The sequence below is a fragment of the Notamacropus eugenii genome, chromosome 5 (assembly GCF_028372415.1).
Source record: "Notamacropus eugenii isolate mMacEug1 chromosome 5, mMacEug1.pri_v2, whole genome shotgun sequence".
Taxonomy (NCBI): Eukaryota; Metazoa; Chordata; class Mammalia; order Diprotodontia; family Macropodidae; genus Notamacropus; species Notamacropus eugenii.
This window is the reverse complement of record NC_092876.1, coordinates 331106281-331133570: the sequence shown is the minus strand read 5'-3', so window position 1 is coordinate 331133570 and position 27290 is coordinate 331106281. Positions and strand designations below refer to the sequence as shown.

Below are 27290 nucleotides of genomic sequence, written 5' to 3'. Positions count from 1 at the left end.
CTCCCCTAATCTGTGTATAGTATAAATCTGTACACCTAAATCATGTATCCATTTGGACTTTATTCTTGTGTACAGTGTCAGGCATTGGTCTATGCCCAGTTTCTGCCACAGTGTTATCCAGTTTTCCCAGTAATTTTTGTCAAACTGAGCTCTTATTCCAGAACCTGGGCTCCTTGGGTTTATCAGACGGTGGATTGTTATATTCATTGACTACCATGTCTTGAGCACCTAACCTACTCTACAGGTCTATCCCTCTGTTTCTTAGCCAGTACCAAGTGGTTTTGATGACTGCTGCTTTATAATACAATTTGAGATCTGATAGGGCTAGGCCACCTTCCCCAGCATTTGTTTCATTAGTTCCCTTGATATTGTGGAACTTTTGTTCTTCCAGATGAATTCTGATATTGTTTTTTCTAGCTGTAGAAAATAATTATCTGGTAGTTTGATTGGTATGGCACTGAATAAGTACATTAATTTAGATAGAATTGTCATTTCTATTATATTAGCTCAGACTACCCATGAGCAACTGATGTTTTTCCACTTACTTAGATCTGACTTAATTTGTGTGAAATGTGTTTTGTAATTGTGTTCATAGAACTCTTGGGTTTGTTTTGGAAGGTAGACTCCCAGATATTTTATAGTGTCTACTGTAGCTTTAAATGGGATTTCTCTTTCTATCGCTTGCTGTTGGGTTTTGTTAGTAATACATAGAAATGCAGATGATTTATCTGGGTTTATTTTGCAACCTGCAACTCTGCCAAAGTGGTTTATTATTTCAAATAGTTTTTAACGTCATTCTCTGGAATTCTCTAAGTATATCATCATATCTTCTGCAAAGAGTGACAACTTAGTTTCTTCTTTGCCTATTCTAATTCCTTCAGTTTCTTTTTCTTCTCTTTTTGCTACAGATAGAATTTCTAGTACCATATTGAAAAATCAGTAAAATTTTTGTAGTTTGTAAAATAATTATACCTTTGTAATCCCAGTGTCTAGTATAGCTTGTACTTCACACAAAGGTGACAGTTAAGAAATGTTTGTTGAACTAATACACTGTTGGTGGAGTTGTGAGCTGATCCAATCATTCTGGAGAGCAATTTGGAGCTATGCCCAAAGGGCTACCAAAATATGCATACCCTTTGACTCAGCAATAGCACTTCTAGGACTGTATCCCCAAGAGATCATAAAAATGGGAAAGGGTCCCACATGCACAAAAATATTTATAGCAGCACTCTTTGTGGTGGCCAAAAACTGGAAATCAAGGAGATGCCCATCAATTGGGGAATGCCTGAATAAATTGTGGTATATGAATGTAATGGAATACAATTGTGCTATAACAAATGATGAACAAGAAGACTTCAGAGAGGCCTGACAAGACTTATACTATCTGATGCTGAGTGAAAGGAGCAGAACAGGAGAACTATGTGCACGGCAACAACTATAGTGTGCAAGAGTTGTTTCTAGTAGACTTGTAACTTCATTGCAATGCAAAGACTTAAAAAAAAATTCCCAATGGTCTTCTAAGGCAAAATGCCTTCCACGTCCAGAGAAAGAACTACAGAATTCAATTGCAGAATGTAACAAATCATTTCATGTGTGTATGTGTATTACATTTTGGTTTGTTAGATGATTTCTCCCAATCATTTTAATTCTTCAACATGGCATGACTATAGTGAAAATGTATTTAATAGGAATGTATATGTACAGCCTATACAAAATTGTATGGTGTCTCAGGGAGGGAGGGGGGAGGTAGGGGAAAGTAAGGGGAAAATAATAATCTAAGTTATATGGTAGTTATTGTAGAACACTGAAAATAAATAAAATTAATTAATAAAAAAATAAAAAATGTTTGTTGAATTGTTGTTGCACTATATTAATTTTGTATGATAGTTACTTATACACATTTCTTTATAAGACTATAAATAAACTCCCTGGGGACAGAATTTTGTATTTCTAGCACCTAGTGTATATATATATATATACACACACACACATACACACACATATATATACCCTTGGCTTGCAGCTGGAAGTAAAAAATAATCGGTTGAAATGGGGTTTTTTGTGGGGTATCTATTCAGAGGCTATATGATAACTATAGTAGGGATATGTTATGAAGTCTTTAACAGGAATATAAACCACACTCAGGTCTCATTCCCACTTTTTGTATTACTAAGGGCTTGTAGTTTTATTGAGAGAAATCTTTTGAATAAAATAAAGCTCTTCAACTAATAGTGCCTATATGCAAAGGCTATATGGGGGAAATGTTTTGCTAAGTATGACTGCAATCCTGCAGTTAAATCATGATACTAACTAGAATCCAAAAAAGAGATTTGAGGATTAGTACTACTAACGGAGATGTGTTTGTTCTCTTTATTATCTGTAAAGCAAAGGGCTTAGATGACCTCTGAGGTCACACCTTACTTTCAATCTCTCTTCATAAGAGAGTCAATAAAACCCCCTTTTCTTTAGTTTTTGGCAACATCAATGCAAAGGATAAATTGTGACACATTCAATCTATGGTTATTGTAGCAAAACAAAAAGCTTATACCGTTTAAGGACCTTCTAACGTTTTTTTTTCCTGAAAAGAAAGTTTCTGAATTTTGAAATGCTTGTAGACATTCTAGAAAACACAATATCTAAACAGGAGATTGAATGTTCTTGTTGTTGTCATTTCAGTCTTGTTCAACTCTTCATGACCCCATTTGGGGTTTTCCTGGCAACGTGGATTTCACTTCCTTCTCCAGTTCATTTTACATATGAAGAAACTAATTGGTAAGTGGGGTTAAGTGACTAAATCAGCATCATACAACTAGTAAGCACTTGAGGCCTGATTTGAACATAGAAGATGAATCATCCTGACTCTAGTCTTGGCATTCTATCCACTGTGCCATGCCATCTGGCTGCCCAGTAGCTAGAATACCTTTCTGTGTAATCTCTCTTAAATAATCTATGAAAAAAAAAAGCATCTGTCTGGATAAGCTTCAATTCCTGATTTCTCTTGGATGATAATTTTAGGAGAAACGTTAGCACCAACCTCCTGTGCTTATCATTTTACTTCATGCCCTCACCTACTAATCCTAAATATTGGGCATAAAAATTTCACTATCGTCTCAACAATAGTAAGAGTGGGCAAGTAGGCATTTTGGTTTTGGGGAGTATGAATTTCATTTTCATAGGGATACCTATCAAAAAAAATAACTCGTTTCACCAAAGTAGATCAGCTTTTATGTCACCATTCTCTGTATTTTAGAGAATGATCTGGAAGTTCTGAGAGTTAGGTATGTTGTCCAGCATCACAAAGCTATGCCAAACAGAAATTGAATCCAAGTGTTCTTGACTCCAGTGTTTGCTCTCTAACCACTATGTTAACCTGCTTCTCATTAATCTTCTTAAAATTACCTATACTATGTGAAAATCATAAAGACAAGGTACAGGTTTTATGATGCCACAGAAATGATCAATCAAATCGAATCAAAATAGATGATGTTCTTAAGCTACCTATCATCCTGTGACTTGAAAAGGTTTTTTAATTTTAATCATGTATTTAACATAAAGCACTAAAATTAAATTTCTCATTAAATCTACTCATTGCTTTTTTTCTTGCAGAGATTCTACCATGCTGTAACAAAAATGACCATGAAAACCAATTATTTAAACATGAATTTGGCAGACTGCCACAATGCAATTAAAAAGAAGTTTCCTTAGGAAGGAATATAAATTTGCTGTCAGCTCTTTAGTAATTAAGTCTAAGTTCCTGATTCTGGGCTCTGCTGTTATTTCATGACAAGAAGAAGGGGGGAAACCCGAGCAAAAGTCTGAAAAAGCATTCTAATAAAGAGCCCAACACCGTATAAGAACTACATTTTTGCCTTTCTTTGTATTTCTAGAGCTTGGCACTATTCATGGCACACAGTAGGTCCTAATATATACTTGATGTTGACAAAAGTTGAGGAAATAGACAAAAATATAATTTATTATTTATTAATAGCATGTATGTATTATAGATTATATATAATTATATATTATTTATAATATAAATATATAATTAAAAATATTCAGAAAAAGAACACTCAAAAGAATAAATACAATTCTTTAACTGTAGTAAAACCTTAATACAACTACAGGCAAGATTCCAAATTAACAAGTTAGAAAGGACATGATAAGAGATCATCACCAAATCTTATGAAAATGGAAGCATAATATTGTTCTATACAGAAATGATTAAGTTTTTCAAACTGTTGTGATGGTGAATTGGGGATTTTGTTGTGTGTGTGTATATGTGTGTGTGACTTTATATGCAGACCAAAAATATAAGTTGTAAGTCAACTGCCAAATGACAGTCTCCTTAGCAGAAGTTTCCTGCCAATTATATTACACATAGACACCCTTTCTATGTTTGTATATACTATGTAAAGAAAATACTTGTTTGTTTAAGAACACTTGCACTGAAAGGAATTTAAATGTTGACTAACTACAAAGCTAATTTGTGAATTGTCACATCTAAACTAAGCTGCAAATAGAGTGATTATTTTTGATGCTTTATAAGTGCTTATAAAGGTAATCTAGCTTTATAGAATTATGTAGGCCTCATGACTTAATGGTTAAAGTGCCTACCGAGTAAGCAGAATATATTGGGTTCAAATCCCAGTGGGGTTTCAACCCTTTTGAAAGCAGCGAGGTGGCTCAGTGAATACAATGCTGGGCCTGGAGTCAGGAAGACTCGAATTCAAATCTGACCTCAGACACTGACCAGTTGTGTGATACTGGGCAAGTAATTTAACTTCTGTTTGCCTTAATTTGCTAGAAAAAGAAATAGCAAATCACTCCAATATCTCTGCTAAGAAAAACCCATTAAAAATATTGGTGCGCTATGGGGTCATGAAGAGTTGGACACAACAGAATGACTGAACAACAAAACTCTAATTGAAGGTAACATAAAGAACATGTGACTTTCCTATCTCACCAATCTGCTCTTGGATAAGAATATGTGGATCCCATCCAAATAGTCGTTGTTTGTTGTTGTTCAGTGGTTTCAGCAGCATCCAACGCTTTCATGACCTAACTGCCATGTGACAGGAGTGGTTTGCCATTTCCTTCTCCAGCTAATTTTACAGATGAGGACATGTTAGTAAAAAGGTTAAGTGACTTGCCCAGGTCACACAGTTAGTACTAAGTGTCTGAGGCCAGATTTGTACTCAAAAAGATGAGTTTTTTCTGACTCTGGAAGGACTTGCACTCTATTCACTGTGACATCCCATTAAAACCTAGACTTTGCATATGCTTGCATATACCTGATACCCTGTGTATCACTGCTACAATATTCCTACCTTCACCTTTCTTCTACTATTGATAGTTCATTAGTGATGGTTCATAAGCCCTGCTAGAAAATAAAAGATTTCAAAAACTAAAGTTGAAATTGTTTAAATCAAATATGTACTGCACACTTCCTCACTAAATAACCAATGTAATATTTTGTAAATTAGATCAAGTTTTGTTAAAACTATTTAAACTTAATACAAGAAGCCAAATAACGTTAAATTTTCACTGGAAATAGCAGGAAAATAATAGTCTTATTAAAACTAGATTTTACATTACTTATTTATAATATTTATGTAATATTTATTTTTTTAAACAACTTGTATAATCATCATCAAGATTAACATAAGATGGGGGGCGGAGCCAAGATGGCGAAGTAGAAAGACGCACATACACATAGCTCCGAACCCACAAACCACAGAACGGCTAGAGGGGACCAAGCCAGGGCGAATTCTGCACCCAGAGACCACGGAGTATTGGAGCGAGGGAGATTCCTGCTCCGGAGAGACCTGCGGACCTCTCGCGGGGGGTCCTTCGCGCCGCGGCCTGGGCGCCGGGACGGGGAGTGGAGTGCAGCCCTGACGCGGCCGCAACACTGAGGGGAGGAGATCCGAGAGGGCTACGGGACGGGATCTTCAGCAGCGGCATGGGCCCCCCCACCAACAGGTGACTGCTGGGGGTGGGTGAGAGAGTCTCTTTGGCAGGTTGAGAGGGGAGTGGGGTGCCCCCAAGGCTCGGGCCCCCCCGGAAGGTGTGGGCTGAGAGGCGGCTGCGGACGGGGGCTCCCCAAACGGGCAGGAACCTGGATCCATTGTGGAAGGTCTGTGCATAAACCCCCAGAGGGAACAGAGCCTGAGAGGCGGCCCTGCCCCTGACCACCTGAACTTAATTCTCACACTGAATAGCAGGCCTACCCCCGCCAAAAACCCTAAGGTGGGAAGCAGCATTTGAATCTCAGTCCCCAAACGCTGGCTGGGAGGACCAGGAGGCGAGGTGGGTGTGAGGAGAACATTCAGAGGTCAGGCCACTGGTTGGAGAAAATGCCAAGAAAAGGGAAAAGAAATAAAACTATTGAAGGGTACTTTCTTGGAGAAAAGACACTTCCTCCCTTCCTTTCTGATGGGGAGGAACAATGGTTACTATCAGGCAAAGACACAGAAATCGAGGATTCTGTGTCCCAGCCCACCCAATGGGCTCGGGCCAAGGAAGAGCTCAAGAGGAATTTTGAAAATCAAGTTAGAGAGGTGGAGGAAAAACTAGGAAGAGAAATGAGAGGGATGAAAGAGAAGCATGAAAAGCAGATGAGCTCCCTGCTAAAGGAGAACCAAAAAAATGTTGAAGAAATTAACACCTTGAAAAGTAGCCTAACTCAGCTGGCAAGGGAGGTGCAAGGGGCCAATGAGGAGAAGAATGCTTTCAAAAGCAGAATTAACCAAATGGAAAAGGAGATTCAAAAGCTCACTGAAGAAAATAGATCTTTCAAAACTGGAATGGTACGGATGGACGCTAAGGATTTTTCGAGAAAGACAGATATCTCAGAACATACCGCGCAGATTCGAAAAATGGAAGATAATGTGAAATATCTTATTGGAAAAACAACTGACCTGGAAAATAGAATCAGGAGAGACAATGTAAAAATTCTGGGACTACCTGAAAACCATGATCAAAAGAAGAGCCTAGACATCATCTTCCATGAAATTATCAAGGAAAACTGCCCTGAGATTCTAGAACCAGAAGGCAAAATAAATATTCAAGGAATCCGCAGAACACCGCATGAAAGAGATCCAAAAAGAGAAACTCCTAGGAGCATTGTGGCCAAATTCCAGAATTCCCAGGTGAAAGAGAAAATATTGCAAGCAGCTAGAAAGAAACAATTCAAGTATTGTGGAAATACAATCAGGATAGTACAAGATCTGGCACCCTCTACATTGAGAGATAGAAGGGAATGGAATAGGATATTCCAGAAGTCAAAGGAACTAGGACTAAAACCAAGAATCACCTACCCAGCAAAACTGAGTATAATACTTCAGGAGAAAAAATGGTCTTTCAATGAAATAGAAGACTTTCAAATTTTCCTGATGAAAAGACCAGAGCTGGAAAGAAAATTTGACTTTCTAACACAAGAATGAAGAGAACCATGAAAAGGTGAACAGCAAAGAGAAATCATAAGGGACTTACTAAAGTTGAACTGTTTACATTCCTACATGGAAAGACAATATTTATAACTCTTGAAACATTTCAGTATCTGGGCACTGGGTGGGAGTACACACACACACACATACATACATAGAGACAGAGTGCACAGAATGAATTGAAGAGGATGGGATCATATATTAAAAAAAAATGAAATCAAGCAGTGAGAGAGAAATATTGGGAGGAGAAAGGGAGAAGTTATATGGGGCAAATTATCTCTCATAAAAGAGGCAAGCAAAAGACTTATTAGTGGTGGGATAAAGAGGGGAGGCAAGAGAAAAACATGAGGTCTACTTTCATCACATTCCACTAAAGGAAAGAATATAATGCACACTCATTTTGATAGGAAAACCTATCTCATTATACAGGAGAGTGGGGGACAGGGGCACAAGCAGGGTGGGGGGGAGGATGGAGGGGAGGGCATGGGGAGGAGAATGCAATCCGAGGTCGACACTCATGGGGAGGGAAAGGACCATAAGAAAATAGAAGTAAAGGGGGACAGGATAGGATGGAGGGAAATATAATTAGTCCTATACAACACAACTAGTATGGAAATCATTTGCAAAACTAAACAGATATGGCCTATATTGAATTGCCTGTCTTTCAAGGGGAAGGGGTGGAGAGGGAGGGAGCTAAGGAGGTTAGAACTCAAAGTGTTAGGACCAAATGTAATGTTCTTATCACTGGGTAACAAGAAATACAGGTTAAGGGGTCAAGAAAGCTATCTGGTCCTACAGGACAAAAGAGAAGACGGAGACAAGGGCAGGGAGGGAGGATAGAGGAGAGAGTAGATAGGTCACAGGGGCAATTAGAAAGCTCGGGTTTGGGGGGGGGGGGAGGAGGGGATAAAAGGGGAGAAAATTTGTAACCCAAAATTGTGTGAAAATAAATGTTAAAAATTAAAAAAAAAAAAAAAGATTAACATAAGATATCAGCCAGGACAAAAAAAACAGCTTCACTAAAACAAAAGGGATTTCTTTAAGAACACTGTCCCTATTATGAACTCATGCTCCATTCGCCTCTGATCCCTCACCCCCACCCCCAATATTAGTAGTACAATTAAAACTATGCTTGGAATATTAGAACTCGCATCTCCCTTAGTTGCTAATCTTTCTTCTCATTTCAAAATGTTTTGATGATGATAATGATACCATACCCCTTTCCAATTCCATTATGGGCTCTCCATTATCTCCTTATTTCAGTTCAAGTCTACCAGACTCTACTGAAGAGAGCATAATTTCAAAGGGCTGGACATGCTGTTTCGAATGCCAAACATTCATTTGCCTAAAATACTATTTTTAAGGAGAAGACGCACAAGGCAAGCATTCACACAGTCAGAAAAAGCAATTCAGGGACACTTTCAAAGCCTCTCTGAAGAACTCTGGAATCAATTATAATTCATGGGAGACATTGACACTGGTCTGATCAGTCACACTGTACCTTAACCCCAACATAGGGGTCCTTCTTTTTGCATGAAGGACAACAATAACACAAAGAAGTCATTCTTAACCTTGCACTTAAGAACATTGCTCCATACTTTATCAAATCAAATTCATACTAAACATAGTTTTATACAGAAAGTTCAACTATTAGAGATGTAGAGTAGATATTTATTTAAATTACAATGCTAGTAAAGATGTTAAAAAATTTAAAAGCATGTCATATACACCCACAAGATATATTTTCATTCAGAAAAAGTTATTTAAGTATGACTGTACTGTACCTCATCAAACTCTTCAGTCATTTTTCTGATTATTTCAGCATTCTGCATATTCCTGAACATTTCAATTCTTACAGTACCTAGAAAGAGATATTAATAATTATTTCAATATAGTAATATCAATATTAAGTGAAATTTAAGATCGCAAACAATTGCTATACTGAATTTAATATTAACTTTAAAATGTAATTGTGAGTTTCTAGGAGATATTTTTATTCATCAGAAAGTACCGTTGAAGATTTATACCAATTGAGAAGTTTATTTTTAAGTTCCAAGAATGGAGACTGTATTTTTCTTAGAAGACTTTTCCACTATTACTTAACACTAAAAACTTCATGTTTAACCATGGTTTCTTACAGTAACTTTAGGACTTCTATTCTAGTATTGTTCACCACAAAGATGAGTAAGTGACTAGAATCTTTTTTATGATAATTGTGTAAAAAAAAAAAAAGAAATTGACTATCTTCCTATTTTATCCAATAATTTTATTTTTATTACATATATGAATAATTAGTTGTAAATACGAACAGAAATAAAGATCACTTCATCTTCCCCTACTCTAAGAATAAGCATACTTTGAGTAAGAGAACCCAAGGGTTCTTCAGCGGGAATACTACTACTTACAAATAATTATATAAGGAAACCCAAACAATTTTCATAAAAGTTTAAGTGTCAGGGAACCTTGATAATCAAAAAGGATATAACAAGTTAAAGAAATTTTAAGATTAAATTCTAAGGAATATTTGTTATTTTATAGGTATAGAAAGCTCCCTGAGAAAGACCTCTCATTATTATAGATAGGCAAATGGTATGCACCTGATAGTTTCAGAGAGTGGTCCAGGACACTAAAGGTTTAAAGACCTGTCCAGGATCACACCAGTATGTGTCAGAGGTGAGACAGCATGGGTTATCCTGACTATAATGCAGGCTTTCTCTCTATTATATCATACTACAGATCCTGCACAGAAGACATTTAATAAAGCTTATTTTTGTTTGAAGTCACCTATAAAAGAGAATTCTGTTCAGTGTAATTTAATTTAATAAACAGGAAGTAACAATTATGGGCTAAGCAGTGGGAATATGATGAAAAGAATGACAACAGATCTCACTACTAAGAGCTTACATTCCATTGAGGGAAAACATTTACACAGTAAGTAAGTGAATACAAAACATGAGTTTGATGAATACAAAGTTTGCAGCGCACAGAGACAGAAAGATCTGGGTTCCACTTCTGCTTTGAGTTAACACTACTGTTTAACCTTGGCAAGAAGCCTTTTAAACCCCCAGAAAACTGTCTGCAACTACACGTTGAGGAATAATTGCAGTTGCATTTGTAGAGGGAGCTTTTCCACCAGCAATTCCATGAAATAACTTTGTATTTAAAGAAAACAAAATCCCAAAAAGTTGCCATACTCTGAAGGGTGAGAATGGGGATGGGCGGTGGGAAGAGGTCTTTATTCATGGAGGAATCAAAAAGGTTTCATCTATGAAGCAAGGAGTCTTGATGGGAGATGGGGATTCCAAAGAGGGTGGAAGTATGGAACACATTCCAGAGAGGGAGAATAGCTTATTAAGAGCCACAGTAGCAGAAATGTAAAGCCTCACTATGAGAAACAGCAAGTTCAGTTAGAACACAGAGTACATCAGGTTACTAATCACTCTGGGAAGACAGGTGGTAGCCTGAATGTAAATGGCTACAAATGTCCAAGAGGGGTTTGTATTTTACCCAATGGGCAATAAGAAGCCACTAAAACTTTTTTGAACAAGTAAATGGCAGGGTCAGACCTGAGCTTTAGGAATACCAAAGTGGCAGCTACTTGGAGGATGAATGGCACAGGAAAGGGACTGGTGGAAGAAAGATCACATAGAAGGATACTACAGAGATCTAGGAAACAGTGTAGCTGTATTATTAGTGGACATGTCAAACTGGATGTCTTATAGGCACCTCAAATTCAACATGTCCAAAACATAATGCATTTTCCCCTCAAAACCCACTCCTCTGATCATCTTTATTTCTGTCCACAGCACTACTATCCTTCCTGTCAACGCAGGTTCTCAACCTTGGAGTCATCCTCAGCTTCTCATTCTCTTTCACCACCAAGTCCAGATGCTGTACCTTCCCATCTCTATTTCAATAATACGTTTCATAGATGTTCCCTTTTACTCCATTCACATAATCACCTTCCAATGGTCTTATCTACCCTAATGCCTCTCCCTTCTCTAGTACTTCTTCCACACGATTGCCAAAGTAATATTTTTAAAACTGAGAAGTCTTACCACATGCTTCTCTTGTCTCTATAATGCTCAGGGTATGTCTATCACTTCTGGGATGAAATATAAGTTCTTCTGTTTGATGATTAAAGCCCTTCAAAACTGATCTTTCTAGGCTTATACACTATTACCCTTCATTCATTTCAACATCCAGCCAAGATGGATTTCTTGTGGTTCTGCACATGATAGGTCATTTGCAATCTCTTTAGTCTGCTTTTACGCCTGAAATATGCTTTTCTGACTTTTAGAGTAGGAACCTTTAACTTCCATCACAGTTCAGCTCATGTGCCAGCTCCCACCTGGATATCCAGGGCCTAGTGCTTCCCCCCTCCACTAAAATTAGTGTATATTTAACTTTGTATATATTGCGCATATATATATATATATATATATATATATATATATATATATATATATATATATATATATATATATAAAACTTCCTTGCATAGAATGTAAGCTCCCTGAAGACATATACTTTGATTTTACATTTTGAGTCTCTATACTTAACACTGCTTGGTATATTGCAGGGATTTAGGAAATTTTTGGCTGACAAAATCTCTACAGAGAAGAGGATGAAGAATACTAACAACAGAAGGATAAAGATTTGTCAGGTTCTCTTTCTGGACACACTGAGTTTGAGATGTCTATGGGATATCTGCATGAAGATGTCTGGCAGGCAACTGGCAACACAAAATTGGAGCTCTGGAAAAAGAAGAGTGTGAACAAGTAAACTTCAGAACAAGGAGTCAATTAGTACAGAGAAGATAACTGAACTCAAAGGAGCTGATGGGGGAATCAGGGAGTTGTCATGAAATATGAGCAGAATGTGAATAGATTAGTTCAGATGAAACCAAGGAAAGAGAAAGTTTTAAGAAAGAAAGAGTGGTCAGCAGTTTGATGAGGTCCAATAGAAACACGACATTTTGTTAAAAAGCTAACATGAGAAAAACTACAATCACATTCAATGTATTCTTTCAAATTTTGACAAATTAGTTACATATACAGAAGATAAAATTGTATGTCTTACAAGACTAAAATCAGCTATGAGAAATTAAGTTTATTTTAAAATGACATTTCCTAGCTGTTCCTATAATATCCCCACCTGAGATTTTAAAATTATATAAGAACTTCATTGTAATTCTATGCTGGAGAGATTTCAGTTCAAGCAAGCTGAGGGAGAAAAATGTTGTTCCAAAAGAACGAATAATGACGTGAATAACTTCACACCCCAATCCCCCTTCCTGGCCACCACCTTCCAGATAATTCATATGATCAGAGTGGTAGAAGTGGTAGAAGGCACTTAAGAGTCGATATAGTCCAATCACACATTTTTATTAATTTGTTTTTAATATTTTTATCTAAACTCAAAATAAAACAAGCACTTCCATACACACAATGGAACAAAAAAGGGGATTGCCCATGAAACTGCAAATCTCAAATATGCATAGCTAGCTTTTCAAGGTTCTGATAAATTTGGTATGTAACTTTCATAACTGTTCTGCCTACGTATTAACTCTTCTGATTTCCCTTCTGGGTTCTTCTATTAACTTAAAAAAAAATGCTCCAGTGACCCTCTTTTCCTCTTTCTTAAAGGGAAATGCTATCTCTAGTCTACAATGAAAAACAGGAACAAAAAACCCCTAACAAATAGGCACTGTCAAGCAAAAGAAATTCCAACCCTGACTGTCTTAAAAGCATGTTCTATAATTAAGTCTGAGTCTATCACCACAATGTCAGAAGGGGGTGGGAATAGCATGCTTCATCATTGGTTCTTCAGCATCCTTCCAAATATCTCATTTTACAAATGTGGAAACTGAGGCTTAGAAAGCCTCAGTAATTTGTCTGAGGTCATATAAGGCAGGATTTGAACATAGGTACTTCTCTGAAGTCAGAGACAATGCCTCTTCTATTTTACCATCTACTATAATGTAAAATTGTGAAACTAATCTCAAAATTACATTTTTATCTATAAACTAAAGACTTCTTGTTCTCATCTAAAAGGGTTTAAACTAGCTTCATGAAATTTAAATATGAAATGAATTTCAACTGTCCAACATTATTTGTATCCTTTGTATAAGTAAAATTTTAACTGCAGGCATAGGTATATCAATGAATCAAAAAACATTTATTAGTCACATATTATATAGTATATGCCAGGCACTCTTGTAAGCACTGGGGACACAGAGAAAACTAAAAACAATCCCTGCATTCAATAAACTTATATTTTAATGGGAAAGACAACATGAATATAAGACATGAAGTAAATGGAGGGTAATTTCAGAGTGGAAGTTACTAGCAGATGAAGAGGAGCCTGGGACAGGCTCCATGTGGAAGAAGGAATGTATAAATAAAGTCTTGAGTCCAGGTTATAAAGCAAAATCTATACATAAAGCCAGAGGTCTTCTACTGATTTCAATAAAAATTTGGATGAGTCTCTTGAGAATAAATTATGAGACAGTGCTTAGGGAATATTTTGAAGGTTAACAGAATTTAATTACAGAGCTTGATTTAAAGATCATGGATCTAGATCTGCCAGTGAGTTCAGAGTCTATCCAGACACGTTCATTTTGCAAATCATCAGAGACACTGCAGCTGAATTTATTGAGAGGATCCGAAACAGGAGAGTTGGGGTGTATGGAAATAATATTAGATGGATGTAAGTAAAAAAAGTGAAATTAGGGATTAAACTCAGGGGAGAAAGACCAGGAGTGATGCAGTAGAGAGGGGAGGTAAAAAATGTTAATAAAAGGAAAATAGAAAGCAGCAGGTAGGAGAGACCAGCTAGCTCCTCTTTTACCTTCACTTCTGTCAGGTCCTTACCACAATTTTTTGCACCCATGGCAGTTGTGGCAATGCTATAGGGAAATCATGCCAGGGACTACAGCAAGGGGCAAACTGTAGCCAGTGGTAATGTTCAGTTATATTACTGATTTAAAATTTCAATTATGCCCATGTGTAAATAGTTTACTATTAAACCCTTAACACTGAAACGTGAAACTCTGGGTTGTTATATGATGAAAAAATTGTTGTAAATGGAGGGCAACACAATTAAGAATATGGTATAGGCATTAAAGATTGGCAAATGAATACAGAGGGCAACATGTTAAATTATAATATTTCACATAATTATCAACTGACACAATTCCTAATTATGTTTGTGATAGAGCATGGGGACATGCATTTCTGAATTATGTCTCCCAGCTCACGTTTTGGCAGTTGGTTCTCTTGGGCAACTTTCTATTGCCAAGTGGGAAAACACAGCAATGGGGTCAGGATGAGGTTGCCATTATTAAGGGTGACTTCTATTCTGAGACTTCTTAATGACTGGCAAGGTACCCATGAATTCAGAGAAGAATAAAAAAAGATGGAGTTACTGAAACAAACAGGAATGGTTGGAGTAGCCTGAAGTAGAATGAGGATAATGTAATTATTGTCAAGAAATCAAAGAAAGATGAAATTTCTGGAAGAAAGGGTTGGTGAATAATGTTCCAACACTGTAGTAAAGTCAAGGAGAACTTAAAACTGAAGAAAGTTGATGGGGCCTGGTAATTACTTTTGAATGTGTTTAAATACAGGAATGGTGCCAGAAACTCACCTAGAAGGCATTAAATTATTATCATACAGAATTATGATAAATGTAAAGATGAAAGTATCAGGAATCAGGAGGCATGCATTTGATTTATTGTTGTGCCACTAATGAGTGATATGCCTCTGAGCAAATCATTTTTACCTTATTATGCCTTAGTTTTCTAATCGGTTTTAAAAAAAATGAGGCTGAAACAGGTAATATCTAATGTATTTATCTTGTACATCTCTAAAACACAGTGAAGACAGAAAATGGAATAGTGGGTAAAAGTTACAAGGAAACTACTCATTATAAAAGTTTGCAGTCCTCTGAAATAGAAGACAGTATATTCTTAAATTACTTTATTATGCCCCACTTGACCATTTGTTTCTGTACCACTGTCTCTGTAGTGCTCTTTGGTCTTTCTTCCCTCTTTATTCATTAGCCTTTGTTTTGTTTTAAACAATATCTAATTCAAGGATCTTCCTTGAATATGAAGAAGTCTGAACTTTAAATTATCAATTTAAAATGTTAGAAAGGATTCATCAAAGGGTTCCACCTTTAAATGGTAACCACCATGTATACCATTCAATTCATCAAGTAATATATTTATGACATAAAATGTATTTCCAAAGGGAAAAACAGTATGATTGAATTTATCAAAATGACTTACTTTCAACTTTTTAGGAACAGCTACACACAAAACAAAGCAATATAAGATGTTTTTACAGATCATTTATATTTTATTTTGATGTTTTCATTTTATTTCATGTGCAAATCTATTTTAGAGTGCAAAGACCTAAAAAGCAGTGACTATAACTGTGTCTCTCTGTATATCAGTGGGTCTAGAATAATCTAAACAATTAGGCACTTGATAATGGCTTTTGATGAAAATTTGTTGTTCTTCAGTCATTTCTGTTGTGTCCAACTCTTTGAACCCCCATTTAGAGTTTTCTTGGCAAAGATACTGTCATTTCTTTCTCCAGGTTATTTTACAGATGAGGAAAGTAAGGCAAACAGGGTTAAGTAACTTGCCCAAGATCATATAGCTAGTATGTGTCTGAGGCTAAATTTGAATCCATGAAGATGAGTCTTGCTGACTCTATGCCCAGTATCACTTTGCGGCCCCTTCAATAAAGTTAATGATGACAAAATGAGAATCAACTTTATCATACATGTATAAAGGTATTAAAAGACAGCAGGAAAAGACATTTTTAATGTCAAAAAGTGTGGGTCAATATGATCTACATACACTTTATATGTAAGCATAAAGATGCTTACATGTTGACAGTAATAACAACAGGGAGGTAAAGTTGGTAATCAATATTTTCTTGGCATGGCCCTATTAGGCTTTGAATTTACAGCAGATACTAAGATTTAGATCTAGGGATACACTGATAAAGTTTTACTCTTTCCCAGGCCTTTTCATGGAAAAAAAAATATAGTATATTCCTAAGTTTATAGTATGCATAAAGTATTATTTCTTTTATGGAAAAAAAAATTTATAAATTAAAAATTTATTCAGTATAGCTAGTTGCATACAATCTCAAAAAGAAGTCTAGGAGTTGGAAAACTATGGTCCTCAGGCCAAATATGTCCCCTCCCTGTCCTGTTTTTATATGGCTGGTTAGCTTCTGGGTCAGATTTGGCTTGAGGCCCATGGTTTGTGGACCTGTGGTCTAATCTAAGGAAATAATAACCATAAATCTTGAGAGGTAGAAGAATTTATTGCATAGCACAGACACTCAACTGATGCATGACCGACTAACTTAAGGTAGTTAAGTAGCAAACCAATTTGTCCATAAGCATACAAATGAGAATTCCAGAAAGGGGGGCTGACCTAAAAATGATAAGAGGTAAGTACATATTATGTTGACATTTCATTATCAATAACAGACCTGAAGTCAAGAAATACTACCCTTGAAAGCTAGATTCAATCTTCATGAACATGAAGTCTATACAATATGTATGTATGTGCACACACTTCATTATACAAATGAAAAGACATCCAAATGACCAAATAATGATAAACAGTACTGTGCAGTGAAAAAATTGCTGAATTTGAAAACAGGGAAAGAACTGAGGTTCAACAAAACTTTGCACGCTGGATTTGAAATTAGTGGGCCTGAAAAATATCATTTAGCAGCTGTGTCATTTAAACCAGCTCAACCTCAATTTCTTCATCAGGATAAAGGTGATAGGGGTAGTTAGGTGGTGCAGTGGATACAGCACCAGTGCAGGAGTCAGGAGGACCTGAGTTCAAATCTCACCTCAGACACTTGACACTCACTAGTTGTGTGACCTTGGGCAAGTCACTTAACCCCAATTGCCTCATTCTGGGTCATCTCCAGTCATCCTGATGAATATCTGGTCACTGGATTCAGATGGCTCTGGAGGAGAAGTGAGGCTGGTGACCTGCACAGCCCTCCCTCACTCAAAACAAAGTCAAGTGCAAGTCATGTCATCACTTCTGATTGCATGGCCTTCTCCGCCAGTCAAGGATGAACACACACACATAAAGTTGATAGCATATAACTCGCAATTATATACTATAAGAACCAAATGATACAATGGTTAGTTCCTCATACAAATGGTTCACTGGAATAAAAAAAAGTAAAACAGGTCAGACTTTTGATATATGAATGACATGCTTATTTCTATAACTGAAAATATGTGATTTCATCAGTTTGAGTACTCCCTCCACTAAAGGAGATCACAACACCTTAGTAGATGGTTTTTAGAAGATATTATAGCAGGAAATAAATCCTACAACGTCTAATCCTTTGTGATAAGGAGTACCTTTAATTGTAACACTGGACAACAGATATAGACCCTACAATCTTGTCCTTAAAAGCCTTTCCAGATGAAGAAGAGCTACCAGAGTTTAAATAATTTCTGCTAGCCCTGGGTTTTGAAAATCCAACATTACCTGCCACAACATAGTGGAGCATTAGAATAGGAACTCAGTAGTATAAAACAAAAAAATTAGATAATTATTTACTTATAGCAAAATAAAGAACAGTTATTCATAGATTCTAAAAGATTACATTAATTAAGCAGAACCAAAATAATTTGTACTCATCAATATTCAAGATTGATAAGCACAATAAATAACATAGGAAGCAAAGTAAAAACCAAAGAGGTAAATTATATTCAAAAATTCTTTGCTTTATGTTTTACATTTAACGTTTGTGATATATACATATACAGGTATATGCACACATATACATACATAGACACTTGTGCCAATACTACATATTTTAATATTTCAGAATTTTCTAGAATTCAAGGACCAAAATTATAAACCAGCCTAGTTGTCTCTAAAAAATGTTCCATGTAACTCATACATAAACTCCTCAACAATTAGTTCCTGAAAACACTGATCAACTTGCTTAATTTGCTAAACAATTATTTAATTCATCTATGTATTACCATGTTTTCCTACTGACACTTTATTTTCTTTCCAATTCCCTTTTGCAACCAAAAATTTCTTGGGATGAAAGAAAAAAATTATTTCAACCACAGACTTCTCTTTCCAATTTCCAGATCATTATTACATCATGAGAACTGTATAATTGCAGGTGATACTTAACATAATATATTATGTTGTAAAAATTAATTTGTAAGTTGGATGACTGGTTAAACAAGCACTCTTTCATCAAAACCATATTATACAAGGCGGTTGAATTTTGCTCTTAACAAGGCCAAAACCATCTACAGTACTTATTTTCTATGAAATCCTATATATTACTACTTCTGTCCTAATATGCATGCTAATTTCCAGCTAGGCCTGTCAGAAGCACCCTTTTTCATGACCATAACCCTAGCAATAAAATTTTTCCACACAGTGCCACCTAAAGCAAAGGGATATGATTTCTTTTTTTTTTTGTTTTACAGCTAAATAATTTTGAAGTAATAACAGCTGACACTCTTTATGTACTTTAAAAAATCTGAGAGCAGGGAAGTACAGTGAACTCCAAAACCTGGAGTAGGAAGGGATAGGAAAGATTCTAGTAGAAGCAGAATGAATGCAGTTACCCAAAATAAACTGTAGTTCAGCTACATCAGTGTACTAGTTATTTGGCAAGCAATCAAGTGCTACCTATTCTATCTATTCCTTTCTTTTCTTTTAAAATCTCATATAGCAGAGCCAAGATGGCAGAGTAGGAGAGACCTACTCTAGCTCTCCCCCCATAACCCATAAAATACCTGTAAAAAATGACTCTAAACAAATTCTAGAGCAGAAGAAGCCACAAAATGACATCGGGAAAGAGATTTCCAGCCTAAGACAGCCTGGAAAGCTGACAGGAAAGGTCTATCACACAGGGCTTAGAGCTGGGTGCAGCCCAGCCTGGGCTGACAGGATGGAAGCAAGCTTCAGGGTGAGGAATCACAGATAGCAGCTACCATTCCCAGACTTCTTAACCCACAAACACTAAACACACCTTCGAAGGTCAGTAAAGAAGTACTTTCACCTGGGTGAGAATGGAACATGGTGTGCCCCAGCAGTGTTCAATTTTGGAGCCATGGATTAAAGACCTTCGGGGAATGGAGCAGCTCATCTGGGTCTCAGTTGTGAATTGAGGTCCTAGGGTGAGGAGGAGCTCTGGCATGGCGAGCTGGTAGTGGCTTTGGAGAGGGAACTCTACTCGCAGTTCCAGGGCAGAAAAGAGTGCTTGTGGTTGCTCAAAGACCAGAGCACAGGCCAGGGAGAGGAGTAAACTCTTCTCCCTTGATTGTGCCACCTTGGAGGAAGTGAGAACTTACAGGTCCCTAGAGATATCTCAGAGAGCAGCTGCACAAAACTTCTGAAGCTTAGGGTAGTATACCCTCTAGGGTAGAATACCCTCCACTTGACAAAGGACTCAAATGTCAAGTAACTGGCTGGGAAAATGCCCCAAAAGGGGAAAAAAATAAGACCATAGAAGATTACTTTCTTGGTGAAAAGGTATTTTCTTCTATCCTTTCATACGAGGAAGAAGAAAGCATAACATCAGAGGAAGACATCTAAATCAAGGCTTCTACATCCAGAACTTCCTAAAAAAATATGCAGTGGTATCAGGCTATGGAAGAGGTCAAAAATTGGGAAGAGAAATGAGAGTGATGTAAGAAAATCATGAAAAGCGAGTCAACAGCTTACTAAAGGAGACCAAAAAAAAGCTTTTAAAATGGACTAATCCAAATGGCAAAAAAGGCCCCAAAAGACAATGAGGAGAAGAATGCTTTAAAAAGCAGGATTGGTCAAATGGAAAAGGAGTTTCAAAAGCTCAATGAAGAAAATAATTCTTTAAAAATTAGAATGGAGCAGATGAAAACTAATGACTTTATGAGAAACCAAGAAATTATACAACAAAACCAAAAGAATGAAAAAATAGAAGACAAATGTGAAATATGCCATTGGAGAAACAACTGACCTGGAAAAACATCCAGGAGAGATCATTTAAAAATTATGGGACTACTGGAAAATCATGATCAAAGAAAGAGCCTAGACATCATCTTCAAAGAAATTATCAAAGGAAACTGCCCTGATATTCTAGAACCAGGGGGCAAAACAGAAATGGAAAGAACTCACTGATTACCTCCTGGAAGAGATCCCAAAATGAAAACTCTCAGGAATATTGTAGCCAAATTCCACAGTTCCCAGGTCAAGGAGAAAATATTACAAGCAGACAGAAAGAAACAATTCAAGTACTGTGGAAATTCAATCAGTATAATACAAGATCTAGCAGCTTCTACATTAAGGGATCTTAATGTACGTTATTCTACATTAAGGGCTTGGAATATGATATTCCAGAGGTCAAAGGAGATAGGATTAAAACCAAGAATCACCTCTTGGTGGGGGGATGATGGAAGGGAGAGTCAACACTCTTGGGGAGGGACAGGATCAAAAGAGAAAATAGAAGAAATGGGGGGCAGGATAGGAGGGAGGGAAATATAGTTAGACTTACACAACATGACTATTATGGAAGTCATTTGTAAAACTACACAGATATGGCCTATATTGAATTGCTTGTCTTCCCAGTGGGGATGGGTGGGGAGGGAGGGAGGGAGGGAGGAAGATAATTTGGAACTCAAAGTTTTAGGAACAGCTGTTGAGTACTATTCTTGCATACAACTAGGAAATAAGAAATATAGGTAATGGGGTATAGAAATTTATCTTGCCCTACAGGACAAAAGAGAAGATGGGGATAAGGGAATGCAGGGATGTTAGAAGGGAGGGCAGATTGGTGACAGGGGTAATTAGAATGTTTGGCGTTTTGGGGTGGGGGAGGGGAGAAATGGGGAGAAAATTTGGAACTCAAAATTTTGTGGAAATGAATTTTGAAAAGGTAAATAAATAATTTTTTTTTAAAAATGAAAAAAAAAAAAGAAAGATCTGAATTGGCCAAAAGGTAGGTTTGAGGGAGCATTACCCAGGAATTGATCAATCAATAATGGTTTATTAAATTCTTACTATGTACTGAGCACTAGGTTTGGCAACAGTACCAACAATGGAAATTTAACAATGAACTCCTAAATGTCAAAATTTAAAGATCCCATTTTATGAACAATTAATGACCATATGAAAGACAACAATAATGATGAGACAACATACTAAAATTTCTGGGATATCATAAAAGCAATCCTCAAAAGAAAAAAATTTATAAAAACATACAAACACACACACACTCACATATATCTTAAGAAATATATTAACAAAATAGGAAAACAAACTTAACAAAAAATGTAACCAAAAAAATCAGAAGGCATACAATAAGCACAAAGTGTAAATCTTGAAAATTAGAAGAGAAATTGATCAACTGGAAAAATATTATGAAACTTACCAAAAAGCTTGCATTATACCAATGGAAATGTGTATAGGATTAAGTAACAAACACAGTTAATACAAGATAATTTCATAGTGGTATGAAGAAAGACGTCACACATGCTATATAGTGTTGGAGCTGAGTCTTGAAATAATAAAGGGATTGTAAGAGGTGGAGTGAGAAAGGAGGATGGGAGGCAAGAGCTAGAATATTGTTAGAGGGACAGAAAACAAAATTGTCTAGATATTTAGAGGTGTGCAGGTGAATTATAAATAACAAGAATGTAAAAGGTGGGTGGAGTCAGATTTTGAAGAGTTTTAAAGTTAAACAGAAACCTGGGAGCTACCAATACTTTCAAACAGCCCCTTGAGGTAGGTGCAACCATCAAAAATATTACAACACAAAATTTTCATTTCTATAAAATTTTGCAATGTCTTCCAAAAATCCCCAAATACTTCATTATGATATGGAAGCAACCTTCTAAAATTTCAAAGGACATTTCAGGAAAGCAAAAATTCCTACTATTTTGAAAAGCCCTCTATTGCATACTAGCAACAGATTATTTTTACTGAGCAATAACATAGCTAGGTAGACAGTGTTCCATTTCCAGTATATTGCTAGCTTGGAGATTAATCTGTTGATGATGACAGCCAATTAAACAGAAATAACTGTGCATCAAACATTACTGAATGCATTAAATACTTGACTTTAGATCAATTTAAAGGCAAGTTTTATGTAGCATTACTCATGTCAAACAATCTCAAATGGCAAGCTTAATACACATACTTTGTACAACTGAATATAGATGTAAAGTGGTCAGATGTGCTGTGTATATTAACCTACCATATCTTTCTTAGTACAATGCTAGGGTTCTGTGAAAGATTGAGAAATGCTTAACAAGATTAATTCTATGACCCTTTTCAGCTAAAATTTTAAGGACTTTGTATAGTAGGGTCTGTTCATCCTTTTTTATTTCTTAAGCTTTTTTAAATTAAATTTATTGAACTAAATTTTAAATTTATTTGAGTTGAGTATTTAAATAACCCTATCTCAGAAAAAGAAACTGAACAAGCCATCAATGAACGCCCTAGGAAAAAATCTTCAGGGCCAGATGGATATACAAGTGAATTCTATCGAACATTTAAAGAACAGTTAATTCCAATACTATATAGACTATTTGGGAAAATTGCTGAAGGAGTCCTGCCAAATTCTTTTTATGATACAAATATGGTTCTGATACCTAAACCAGGAAGAGCCAAAACAGAAAGTATAGACAAATTTCTCTAATGAATATAGATGTAAAAATTTTAAATAAGATATTAGCAAAAAGAATACAGCAACTTATCAGGAGAATAATACATTATGATCATGAAGGATTTATACCAGGAATGCAGCACTGGTTCAGTATTTAATTATTAGCATTACTGATCACATCACCAGCAAAACTAACAGAAACCATATGATTATCTCAATAGATGCAGAAATAGCTTTTGACAAAATACAATACCCATTCCTATTGAAAACACTGGAAAGCATAGGAATAAATGGAACTTTCCATAAAATAATAAGTAGTATCTGCTGAAAACCATCAGCAAGCATTACATGCAATGGGGCCAACTAGATGCATTTCCAATAAGATCAGGGGTGAAACAAGGATGTCCATTATCACCACTGTTATTCGATATGGTATTAGAAATGTTGGTTGTATCCTCTGTGGTGGCCAAAAACTGGAAATGAAGGGGATGCCTATCAACTGGGGAATGGCTGACTGTGGAATGTGAATGTAATGCAATACTATTGTGCTAGGAGAAATGATGAATAGGAAGACCTCAGAGAAGCTTATATGACTTATATGAACTGATGCCGAGTGAAAGGAGCAGAACACTAGGAGAACTTTGTACACAGTAACAACCACAGTGTGAGAGGAATTTTTCTGGTAGACTTAGTACTTCATTGAAATGCATGGACTTAAAAAATTTCCAGTGGACTCTTGAGGTAAAATGCCTTCCACATCCAGAGAAAGAACTATGGAATTGGACGGCAGATAGAAACAGACCATTTTCTTTAGTATTTTGATTTGTTTTGCTTTATGGTTTCTCCCATTCATTTTAGTTCCTCTATGCAACATGCATTTAATAGGAATGTGCATGTAGAACATGTAAGATTGTAAGCCGTCTTAGGGAGGGAGTGGAGAGGGAGAGGGGAATGATGGGGAGAGAGTGAAAAAAAATCTAAGATATATGGAAGTGATTGTCAAACACTGAAAACAAATAAAAAAATAATTCATTAAAAAAACTTCCACTTTGTTCATTTTTTATTTTGCCATTTTCATTCTTCTCCTGCTTCATTTGAATCAAGGTGGCTAAAAGTTTATTAATTTTGTTTCTTATTTATCATTTCCATAGTTTTTTTTTGGTTTCTATTTGATCAGTCTTTAATTTTCAAGATTTCTTCTTTTGTTCTTCTTTTCTGTTTCTTTGCATGCCTTCTAATTTTTTGCTTTATTTTCATTAATCTTCTTTCCCATTTTGTTAATGTATGTCTTAGGGTATAAAGCCATATCCACACATATTTATATATAACTTTCTAAGATCTATATATAGACAAATCAGTGTCTTTTCCTTGAGGACTACTTTTGTGTGCCAATTGAAAACTTTTGGCATGTTGCCCCATCATCATTTTTATCTTTTACATAGTTATTAAGGTGTTTATAAAAATGATCTTTAAATTTTGATACTGAGCACCTCATTATTAAGTCTCAGGTCATTTCTTTTGCTTGTGTGATTGAATTCATTATTATTTTTATTACATTAGGATTATGAAGGGAAGTGCTTAGTATTTTGCCTGTATGTATTTATTTGCAATTTCTCTATGCCCAGTTTTTTTTTTTTTTAAAGTGCCACATGGTGCTGTAGGTACTGTGAATACTTCATTGGTGCTACATTTGGCGATGAGGATGGGATCACGAAATATCAGACAACTATTTAGATGCAGAAAGGCTTTAGAGAGAGAAAAGACTATCTCTGGATGGGAGGATTTACCTTATTTCTCCCTAGAAAGAGAAAGAGCTAAAAGGACAGGGTCTGTGAAAACTGGAAAGCAAGGCTACAGAAGGGAGAACCTAGAGATTTGGGAAGATGTTTGCAAGGAATACCAATAGAACCAGGGAAAAAACTGAAAGAGCTGTGGAGAAAATGGGACATACTGACAAGCTATCTACTGAGTTATATGAAGGAGCAGAGACAGGCTGCTGGAAGAAAAAAATTCAGATCAAAAATGAATTAGCTGGGTTGCATGTGAGCCTTTCTAAGCTACCATGTTTTAAGTTTCCTTTGGAGAAGCAAGCTAGAGGGTTTCAGGTGGTAGAAGAAAAAGCTCCTTGGTTAACTCAGGAAAATAAGCAAAAGGGGAACAAGAGGAAGGTACATGCAGCCTCTCCATAGGCTGGGCTTGACTGGGGCCCAAACACCCGCCAAGAGGATTCATGGGAGGAGAATGAAACAAAATTAGATGAGAAGACTGAAGTTCATCCAATACTATGAAGAAAGCAGGAGAATCTGATGGCACAGTGTTCGGGGAGATAATTGAGGATTTTACTCAGCAGGAGGTCACGGATATTTTGAGTTGGTTCATGTAAAAGGTGGGAGAATCATTGGTATCTTGGATGGTGAGAATCAGTGAAAAAGATAAATTTCCTTGAGGGAGAAGAGCAAATAGCCAGTGTATTCAAAGTTAGAATAAATTGACAAGAATTGTTTACTGCTCAATTGAGAGCAGAGGTAGATTTTAGAAGAATAGATGGCATCTCAAATAAGGAACTATACAAAATGTATCAAGAAAAGGGGCTTGATATTAGACTGAGCAGGGAAAATAAGAATTGCTCCTATAGATCCTCCTGAAACATTGTATCCAAGTTAGTCGAATCTATAGGGAGAATAGGAAGTTGGCCAGCCTCCAGCTCAGATTAAAGAAAGTATCTCTCTAGCCAGAATGATGACTCAAAAATGGCAAGTTAAAAAACAGTAAACAATGAATGAGGATATGATAGTGGGTTTATGGATTCCCAAAGCATGGATGACTCTATATCTACAATGCTTCTGGTTACTGTTTCCTTGTTTCTTTTTAGCTTTTTGACTTTTTACCTTGCTTGACAGATTTGCTTTCTGCAGGCTTAATACCTTCCACCTCAATATGCCTGACTGCTTAGGCTGGATGACACCCCTGGTGTCGACCAAGCTCCAGGTGCCAGTTGAGGAACTGATCCCTCGAATGGGACCTCTTGGGACAGGTACAGCTCCATCTCCAATTTCATCAGGAAGTATCTATGGAAGAAGAGACCTTTGTCCCTTACCCCAAAGGACTGGGACTCATTTGTTCAGGCGGGGAATGATGGGGTACTTGTGCTCAAGCCCCACCCTGAGAGATCTTTTTTTAATATGTTTACTTTCTGTTATCCCTGTTAAAGTTCTGTTGATACCAGCTGCCCCACCAACCTATGTGTGTTTGTCCTTCAATGCCAAAGAAGATCATGCCATCAGAAAAATAATGACATGACTTGCACTTGACTTTGTTTTGAGTGAGGGAGGGCTGTACAGGTCACCAGCCTCACTTCTCCTCCAGAGCCATCTGAATCCAGTGACCAGATATTCATCAGGATGACTGGAGATGACCCAGGGTGAGGCAATTGGGGCTAAGTGACTTGTCCAAGGTCACACAGCTAGTGAGTGCCAAGTGTCTGAGGTGAGATTGGAACTCAGGTTCTCCTGACTCCTGCACTGGTGCTGTATCCACTGCACCACCTAGCTGCCCCTATTTTAAATGGTAAAATTAAATTAAATCCATTAATAGGCCCATGTGACCTGCCTGGGTCACATGGAAGTCTGAGTCAGGAGGAACCTGTGGTGGTAGTTTGCTGAATAAGTAGAGCAGGAAGTGAATCAGAGCAGTTGGAGATGGGAAAGACAGAGCAGCAACAATTAGTGTGAGAAGGAGAGTTTGTTTGTGACTTTGTTTGAGAGAGCCTGTTTGTGATTTAAGGCAGCTGGTTTGTGGGAAGCCTAACAGAGGGAAGGCTTGTGGATGGTAGTGCCTCCTGTATTGTTATTGTGTATAGATTTCTTTGTTGTTAAGATGGATTTGGTTTTCTGGTGTTTGGTTCTGTTTTCCTTGTGGAATGTCTGCTATATTTTGTGATTCAGAACACTGCTGGCATAGGCATAGCCACTGTAGGTGCTATGAATATCATAATGGTGCTACAGATGGTCCCATTCAGATCTAAATTCTCCAGCAGTTTATTCCTCTATTTGATCACTTGTTTATCTTTGTTATATTTTTTTAAACTCTGGTAGTGATACATTAGTGTTTCCTACTAATGTAGTTAATTTTCAATTAATTAATTAATTAATTTTTCCTTTAT

General features: G+C 36.6%; 1 protein-coding gene across 3 annotated transcripts in view; it reads right to left on the bottom strand.

The window, feature by feature from the left end:
* STAG1 (STAG1 cohesin complex component) overlaps nucleotides 1–27290 on the bottom strand; it is a 377001-nt gene that overhangs the window by 156458 nt on the left and 193253 nt on the right. For all 3 annotated transcript variants that reach the window (XM_072613576.1, XM_072613574.1, XM_072613577.1), the window contains one exon: nucleotides 9233–9309. In XM_072613576.1, the coding sequence (XP_072469677.1) occupies nucleotides 9233–9309 (77 nt within the window). The remainder of the gene's footprint in view (nucleotides 1–9232; nucleotides 9310–27290) is intronic.